Below are 9,913 nucleotides of genomic sequence, written 5' to 3' on the forward strand. Positions count from 1 at the left end.
GGATCGAACTCTTAGAAAATAAAGAGAAGCCGGAATTAGACATGATGTTAGTCAATTATCAAGACAAACAGGAATTTGTAGAAGAATATCCCTTTGGAAACGTAATACTGGCCTGTTTTACTACAACTTATGCTCGATTACATCTCTACGAGACTTTACAACCTTTAGGAGATCGGGTCCTTTATTTCGATACGGATAGTATCGTGTACCAACATAAGGAAGGACAATTTAATCCGACCCTTGGTAATAGTTTAGGAGAATGGACCGATGAATTGGACGGGGATCACATCATTAAATTCATGTCAGGAGGTCCCAAAATTATGCTTACCTCACTGCCAAGGGAAATTCCATCCTTAAAGTGAAAGGATTGACTCTCAATTGTCGGGCTTCCAATATCGTGTCACAAGAGACATTAGAAAAAATGGATGAAGTCACAGTGTCTTATCCTTATAAAATACAGAGGACCCGAGATCATCAAGTCAAGACAGTACCTTTAGATAAAAAGTATAGAATTGTCTATGACAAGAGACAGATCTTGAAAGATTATAACACTATACCTTATGGTTATTAAAAAATGTGTTTATTAATTAAATGACTGTATTTCATGTGTGTTTGTTATTAACTATAAATAAGGCATTGAAACTACCTTTGTCTTCATTTGTCATCATGCAACCTGAGGAGATACCTCTTCCCTCTTTTCAATTAAAACATGAATTTACCATGGTGGTAGCAGGACCTTCTAAATCAGGCAAAACGGAATTTGTCAAGAAATTAATAGAGAATTTACATTGGATTACCCCCCCCCCCTTCCACAAAAAATTGTGTTGTGTGGTGTTATCGGGAATGGCAACCTGCTTACACTTCTTTAAGAGATCGGGTGTCTTTCATTCGAAATATTCCCCAAGACGATGAGAAATTAGTGGCTAATTTAAATATACCACACCTACTCATTTTTGACGACATGATGGGAGGAAAAGCCATTGAATCGATCGTGGATTGGTTTACCCGTAAAGCTCATCATCGGAATACCAGTGTGATTTACATCACTCAGAATTTATTTGATAGGGCAGCATCACATCGCACCATCAGTTTGAATGCTCATTATTTAGTCTTGTTTAAAAATCCCCGAGACAAATCTCAAATCAGTGTCTTGAGTCGTCAGTTAGCTCTACCTCATTTGATGTCTGCTTATCAAGAAGCTACCAATGTTCCTCATGGGTATCTCTTGGTGGATTTGAGTCCACACACCCCAGACGAATACAGATTGAGAAGTCGATTGTTTGAATTGTTGACTATACACATGCCTCAAGAGTATAAATAATAATGTATCACCCTCACACTTGTCATTTATCATTCAACTCTCATCATGGCACCATCAGCCAAGAGTAAATTAGTGAAAACGTTAAGACGTTTACATCGGGAAAAAGATCCTGCCAAGCGAGCTCATTTATTTGAATTAGGGCGTAAAGTCTTGTTGAATTGGTTTGCAATGGGAGCTCGAAATTTAATGAAAGGGGTATTACCCATTAATAAACAGACCCAACGATTTATTGATCATCATCGTCAAGATTTAAGTATCATTGCTGATAAATCAGCTACTGAGGAAGACAGAAAAAAAGCTATTTAAAAACGTGGAGGAGCAGGATTTTTAGGAGGAGTCATCATTCGTCATTTATTTAAATGGAATACCCCCCCAAAAAAACAACGTGCTCGTCGTTTGAAAAGTGTAGTCGTAAGAGTCCAGAAGAAAAGACAAAAAAGAGAGTTTTACCAAATTGGATGGTTCGATTAGCTGGGGGTCAAACAATAAGAAAAAACCTACTCAAAAGAGAAAAACTGCTGCTGCTAAAAGAAAAGCCCTTGCTGGTGTTAGAAAGAAAAAAGCTACTCCAAAAACTCCAGCTCAACGTAAAGCTATGCCTAAAAGTCTAAGAAATGAAATTAATCAGCATTATAAAGAACAAAGACAAAAAACTATTGGAGAGTTATTAAAGAAACAAGCTGAAATGATAATGGATCGTGCTATGCCACCCATAGAGCCCTGGATTTATTTCCTCAAGTCAATGTAGGAATTCCTTCTCCTGGAATACCTACTCTTGGAATTAAAGTACCCATACAGACTCCTAAAATAGCCCGCTTTCAACCTTTGTCTGCTTCTACACCTAAACTTCCAAAAGGAATGAGATATAAATGTCGATATTGTTCCAAAATCTATGTCACGAAAAAAATAGAGATAAACATGAGAAAGACAAACATGGCATGTATGCTCCTCCTCCTTAAGAGTATAAAAAGAGGACACACTGAGGGACACCTCTTCATTGTTTGAAAAGGATGGCTAAGAAGAAGAAGAAGAACACTTGTTGTTCTACAAGATTAAAATCTCATTGGCCTCTTTTGAGAGTGTTATTTAATCCACATTATTCTTCACCCTTAAAGACAAGTATTTTAAAACATTGTTCTGGAGATTGTATTTTGAAGATTTGTGAGATTGTGTACAACCTATTAAAAGGAGTGTTACCTCTCAGTTCGGTTCAGAAACGAAAACTAGCTCCAAAGAAACACATCTTCAGGAGACTAGTTCAACCTCAATCCATTCAGAAACGACGAGCTTTGTTAGTCCAGCAAAAAGGAGGCTTCTTCCCTCTTTTAGCAGCAGCTGTTCCTTTACTTTTGGGAGCAGCTTCTTCCCTCCTAGGAAAATGAGTCGTAAAACGGTGTTAGTTCCTGAAGTCTTATTGAATGAACTTAAAGGAAAATTACCGAAACCTCCCGAATTTCAATCAACCATCAGTTTAGGTCAGGAATAAGATGAGATTACAAAACGTGAAGATTTAACCCCAGAAGAAAAAGTCGCTCTATATGGTCAAGAACTTCATCGCTATAGAGATTATTTAGAACAAGCTAGACAACAAACTACAAAAACTCGATTAGCTCAACCATCAGCTCAACCAGCACCAGCAGCAGGAGCAGGAGCTCCCGCAGCAGCAGCAGCAGGAGCAGTTCCAGCCCCACCAGCAGTTCCAGTACCCCCATCCCCTGCAGAAGCAACAGGATCACCAGCAGCCCCAGCTGAGATTGAAGATGAAATTCTTCAAACCATCAATAAAAAAATGAAAAAGAAAGCTGGATTATTATTAAATCATTTATAGAAAAACCCTACAGTGTTGACTTGGAATAAAGAAGGTGAAATTAGTTATCGAGGTCAAAAAGTTGCCAATTCTAACATTGTGGATTTAATGGCTGATAGTATGAGATATCATACTCTGAAAAATCATCCGGTTCTTACAGGATTAGAAGAATTTGCTCAAGCTTTAAAAGAGACCCGTACTCCTCTGGAATACCTGAGTAATGGAAACCTTATAAAAGCCATGCAGAAACCTGGAAAGATCAGTACTCCTAAAAGTGACGAAAGAGACGATAGTGGATTTTCTTCATTTTTGGACTCCTAATAGTAGTCCTATAGAAGATCCAGGAACCGTCATTAAAAAATCCATTTCAACCCCTGTAGGGACAAGGGTAGGATCCAGATATAGTCCTTTAGCTCGAAAGAAATTAAAAGCCCAACTGGAAAAAGACTTTAGAGCCTTTAGAGCTAAAAAGGAATCAAAAGCCCAACTGGAAAAAGACGAAGAAAAAGAAAAGAAATTAGCAAAAATCGAAGAAAATTGGCTTCCTTTACCTAAGAAATGAAAAAGAAACAAGTGGAATATATTTTAAAAGAGATTTATTATGATCCTAAAAGAGGGTACGGAGGAATACAAGCTTTGTATCGTCAGGTCAAACCTTTAGGAATTTCCCTGAAAAAGATTCGAGACTGGTTAAAAGAACAAGATACTTATACTTTACATAAACCCATTCTAAGAAAATTCCGCAGACAACAAACTAGAGTGACCGACATAGATGAACAATGGCAATTAGATTTAGCAGATGTGTCCAGTTTAGAGAACAATGATGGATATACTTTTTTATTGTGTGCCATTGACGTCTTATCTAAATATGCTTGGGTAGTCCCTTTAAAACAGAAAACGGGAAAAGAATTGATTCGAGGATTACAAGAGATTTTTCAACAAGACGGACGACGTCCCATTCGAATTCAATCCGATAAAGGCAAAGAATTTACCAATGGAGGATTCTTACACACTTTTAAATCCATTCATTTTTTACCACTCGTTATACGGACACTAAAGCCAGTATCGTGGAACGATTTCAGAGAACCCTCAAAGCCCGCATGTGGCGTTATTTCACTCGTCATAAAACCAGAGGGTATTTAGACGTCTTACCGGATTTAGTATATGCTTACAATCATTCTTATCATTGGAGTATCAAAAGAGCACCAGCTCAAGTGAATGCTTCTAATGTATTGAAAGTCTGGAAAACTTTATATGGGGGAAAATCTCAAACATTCCCTAAAAAACCTCAATTTAAACAGTAAAGCTTTGGTAAAACTCTCTTTTTTGTCTTTTCTTAGTAAAGCTAAATGCACTTTTGAAAAAGGATATTTACCCAATTGGACTACAGAATTGTTTACCATTTCTAAAAGAGCGCCTGGAAGATATCCTTATGTGTATAAAATCCAAGATGATCATTGTGAGGAATTAGAAGGCACTTTTTACGAAAAAGAATTACAAAAGATTATTAAAAAAGATGATGTGTACGAAGTAGAAGAAATCTTGGGGTATAAAAAGCGACGTGTAGGGAAAAAAATCATTCAAGAAGTCAAAGTGCGGTGGAAAGGATATTCTCCTAGTTTCGATTCATGGATTCCCCAAACGGATCTCATTCAATAACTCCTCATTGGAAATTTTGTGGAGAGATGTGCCTCGAGAAGAAATTGTTTATTTTGCACAATTATTCATTTGTGTATCTCTTATCATTACTAGTGTGGTCATGTTAGCTTTACATGATAGTAATCGAGAATATTGGATGGTATGTGTTAGTTCTTCTGTAGGTTATATTATGCCTAGTCCTACGATGATACATCATACCCCTAAAAAGACTACAAATACACAAACAGTATCATAGTTTTGAATGTTTGTTGTTGTTATGAATAATATGTTTGTTATTCTGAATGTTTTTGTTGTGATGTTGTTGTTTGTTCTTGTTATGAATAAAAATTATAGAAACACAAATCACAGCTCTTATTTTTCCATGTGACATTTTTGTGACCATGACGTCACATTGAGTATACTTGAATCTCTACCAGTGTTTGTGTATAAGGGACTAAAACCTTTAAAAAAAAGTTTTTTCCCTAATGTTGATTTGATGGGCAATTAAAAAATTAAAAACCAAATTTGATGTTATAAATAGAAAGGTCAAAAGTGAATTTGTCTCAGTCTCTTACTGAACATGGCTGAGAGCAGTGGTTTTTACATGACATTACCCAGTGATAGCTCCGTGCAATCTTTTCCGGGGAATACGACCGCTCAATTTAAAACTTTATTACCACATTCTGTGGATTTAACGGATGGTCAATGGGAAGTAGCATTAACCGAAATGATCTATCCTTGTAGTATAGAAAATATGTCATGATGAATCTTATATCGATGTGTGTATAGTGGAAAAAGTTCCACCTTTTTTTAAAGACGTTTCACCAACAGAGAAACTGGATCTCGAGGACCCCGATAAGTACCAGTGGGGACGGTTTCAATTATTGAAAAGTACTCCCATCACTTTTCAACAAACCCAGCTTTTAGTACATTGGAGTAAAGCTTATTGGTTAAGCGGTACTTATGATCCTAGAGAGAAATTGAATTTGTATCGACTTCGATTTAGATCGGGACCTTATCCCAACCCTACAGGTATCCTGGCAGAAATCAATGAAGGTTTAGTACAGACCATGAAAAAAATCTGGAAAAAGTATCACAAATGGACCAAGAAAAAGAAACCCACAGATCAAGGAAGTGTGATGGTGGTGGACAGTGATGATGATGAGGTGTATGGGGATTTAAAACAGAGCTTAAAGACAGTGATACAAGACCTGAAAGAAGAAGAAGAAAAACCCTCAAAAATTGAGATGAAATTTAATTATCGGGAGGATTTCAATCGAGTGAATTATGTCACTCATTTACGTCAAATTCCCATCTTTGTACGTCTTCCCTTAAGTCTGGCTTATAAAATAGGATTTCATGGTTCTAAATTAGTCCCGGAAAATTGGACAGAAGACACGACCAAATGGATTAACATCAGTTATCTGGCTCCAGACACTGTAGATTTATATCGAAATTTAAAATCCATGTATGTGTATTGTGATCTGATTCAACCCCAGACCGTAGTATCGAATGCCTTGAAATTATTAAGAGTGGTCCCTTGTCAATTTGAACAGAAAGACAGTCAATATAAATGGGAACCCATACGTGCGGAATATCTCCCTTTGAGTAAAAAACATTTTGATACCATTGAGATACACATCATGACACCTTTAGGAAAACCCATGCCCTTTTTAAGTGGAAAAACTCTAGTCAAACTTCATTTTAGAAAAGTGTACTGAGATGAGTGTACAATTATTGTGTTACATCCTATTGGGAGTCATGGCTTGTCTATATTGCATTCACCCCTAAGGGTATAAAAGGAAGTCCCCAGAATGCAGGAAAGTCAGTTTTAAGAACAGTTATCACCATGCAGTATCATCCAGGAATATTAAGACAGAGAGGACACGGTTGGACTTATCATAAAGGTTTATTAAGACAAAAAGGACACGGGTTTGGTCTTTTAGCTCCAGTGTTAAAATTAGCAGCTCCAGTAGTCAGTAATCTATTAGGTGGAATATTTGGAGGGGGTCAACAGCAACCACCCCCACCCCCACCACCAGCTTATTATTATCCACCCCAAAACTATGAAAGAGGGGAAGGATTTTTTACGGATTTACTGAAAACGGGAGCTAAACATGCCTTGACCGCTGCTGCTAGAACGGGGTAAGACGTGTTAGAAAATAAGAGATCTTTAAAAGACGCTGTCAAAACTCACGGAGTACAAGCCCTGAAAAATACTTCGGGAATGGTGAAACAAAGAATGAATCTAGGAGGTAGTAAGAAAAAAAGAAAACAGACAGAAAGAGTTCTGTTGGCTAAGGAGGTCCTAAGAGAAAAAGAAAAAATCAAGGAGGCAATATTCCCAAGAAGAAAACACGGTCTTTGACTGACACTATGAAAAATCAATCTTAGTAGACATACATCATGTTACAGCCCGATTCCTGTGCCTGTGGGATGGACAATTTTCAATTGTTCCAAGTCCCTCCGACTAATATTGCTTTAGAAGACTCCAAATGGGAAGAATATTACCCTATTTCTAGTACTTTAGATTCAGAGACAGCTCCGATTGAATTTGAAATTAAAGGACAAGGAGATCAATATCTGGATTTATCTCAAGCTTATCTTCAAATGGTATGTCAATTTGTCCAAAATGATGGAAGTAATCTGGCTGGAGATCCTGCTAAAACAGCCCCAGTGAATAATATCTTACATTCCTTGTTTACGGAAATTGATGTCAGTCTCATTGGAAAAATAATCACTCCAGGAACCGATACTTATCCTTACAAAGTTTATCTGGAGAAATTACTGTCTTACAAACCCAGAACTTTAGCCACACAAATGAAAGCTTGTAGTCTATGGGAAAAAGATACGGCAGGACATATGGATGAAAGGGGGTTAGCAGCTCTTGATGTGGCTGCTAATCAGACATTTAATGTATCCAACGCTAATACTGTGACCATTAACAAACCCATCATCCCAGCGTACCCAGCCAATTCTAAAAACGAAGGATACAGAAAACGTCATGAAGCCATAAATGCTAGTAAGAAAATTACTTTGTTGGATCGTTTACATCTGGATTTGTTTCAACAAGATCGATTTCTACCGAATAGAATCGACGTCCGTTTGAGATTTAATCGAGCTAGACCTGATTTCTACATGATGACGGCTCAAGCCAATACGGGAAAAGTCAAAATATTAAGTATTGTCTTGTGGGTGAGAAAAGTGAAACCTTCCCCTACTTTAATGAATCAGATCAATGAAAGTTTGAATACTCACAGAGCCAAATATCCATTAAGAAGAGTCGAAGTCAAAACTTTTACCATACCTACAGGAACTCAATCTAAGATTACCGATCATCTGTTTCAAGGCCAGATGCCTAAACGTCTCATTTTAGGGTTTGTGGAGAATGCTGCTTTTAATGGAGATAAAACTAAAAATCCCTTAATTTTCAAAATTTTGGGATTAAAAAATTAGATGTTAGTATCAATGGAGAGACCATGATGACTCGTTGTTTCGAACCTAATTTTAATGAAGATTTATATCTGAGATCTTATCTGAGTATGTATCAAGCTTTGGGAAAATTAGGAGAAGATTGGGCTCCGGACATCACCTTAGAAGAGTATAAAAACGGATACACTTTATGGGGCTGGGATTTCACTAAAGATCAAGAAGCCTAATCGGATAAATTCCATCTCATAGAAACAGGAAATTTAAGAGTAGAAGTCCAATTTACTGCCAATACGGTTACCACTTTAAATTGTGTGGTGTATACAGAATTTGATAACATCTTAGAAATCAACAAACACAGAGAAGTGAGCATTGATTATTAATGGATATAGGACAGTTGAGAGAAGTGTTATCTAGAGAATAAAAGAGTTCGTTTGGTGGAGTGTATCCTTTAGATTTATTACCAGATCAATTAAAATTTGGAGAAAAAGCCATTGTAGTCAATACAGATCCTCAAGATCAACCTGGAGAACATTGGGTGTGTTTATATGTAAGCAGTCCAGTGGTAGAATATTTTGATTCCTATGGATTTCCTCCTTTAAAGAAAGAAATTCAAGACCTTATCCATCGTCATGGTCATCAATGGATTTATAATCCGTATCGATATCAAGATTGGAATACTGATGTGTGTGGACAATATTGTGTGTATTATTTACATCAAAGACATATGAATAAAATCAAAGCAGATGAATGGTTATTTCCCTTTGAGCATAATACAGCTTTACAAAGAGATCATTATGTAGCTCAATGGTTTAAAGACACTTATCATAAAAGACCAACAGGTCATGGACAAACTTGTCAATGTTTCTATCAAAATGTATTGTAAAAATTGTTATTGTTGTTTTTATTGTTGTTTGTTTGTTGTTCTCAAAATAAAAAAAAAGAAAAAAATAATACTTGCTGTTATTCTTTCAATACGTAGAGGACTGATGACGTCACAATGAGTAGCATTTTTTCTACTGACTTGCTGTCTGTTATAAGTGTTCTATGTGATAATAAAAATCATTATGTGTTAATAATATCTTCATAAAAATAAGAGTTCTATGTTAATAAAATGATTATGTGTAAAATAAAAAAATGAAAATTAAATTAAAAAAAAAAATTAAAATATCTACAAAAAAAAAAAATAACAGTGACCTGGTGTTATTAGACGTTTCTATAACCAGATGTTTTTTAAAAGGTATCTTTTCGAATCATTGAAGTGGCCCTTAAAAGGACCGTTGTTGTTTTTTTTTTCTTTAGGGTTTACTCCCTGGGACGTCGGCCTCGCCCTCGACCCGCAAACTCCCTTCTCTCGGAGAGAGGCCTCCTAGGTGGAGGAGGAGGTGGTGATGTGGGAGGGGCAGGAACCGGTTCAGGCGCACCATACCTGCACAGGGGGCAGCCCTCATTCCGGTCAATACGTCTGGCCGCACACAGGTAGCAGGCAGGCCTCTGTAAACATCTGCCGCACATGAAATTGGACTGCTCATCCTGACATAAACACAAGACACAGTATCCCTCCTCCACAGGCGCTTGTATCCCCCACACGGGGATACAACCCTGAAAGACCACACGGTCCTGCTCGGGTGGTGGTGCTGCGTTCAGGAGGCGGTGGACCCTTGCCGATGGTGACGAAGGGGGGGGGATTCCGGGGAATCCGCCAGGTCGAAATTCCG

The 9,913-nt window shown here is 37.3% G+C and overlaps 1 protein-coding gene across 1 annotated transcript; it reads left to right on the forward strand.

Moving 5' to 3' along the window:
* The first annotated feature begins 7,172 nt into the window (after positions 1 to 7,172).
* On the forward strand, positions 7,173 to 8,222 carry LOC133186570 (uncharacterized protein F54H12.2-like). Its single transcript, XM_061321802.1, has one exon. It carries the CDS (start codon positions 7,173 to 7,175, stop codon positions 8,220 to 8,222), a length of 1,050 nt encoding a protein of 349 aa, XP_061177786.1.
* The last annotated feature ends 1,691 nt before the right edge of the window (positions 8,223 to 9,913 follow it).

The sequence above is a fragment of the Saccostrea echinata genome, unplaced genomic scaffold, assembly GCF_033153115.1.
Source record: "Saccostrea echinata isolate AGI-Se365-2 ecotype Australia unplaced genomic scaffold, CSIRO_AGI_Sech_v1 ptg000014l, whole genome shotgun sequence".
Lineage (NCBI taxonomy): Eukaryota > Metazoa > Mollusca > Bivalvia > Ostreida > Ostreidae > Saccostrea > Saccostrea echinata.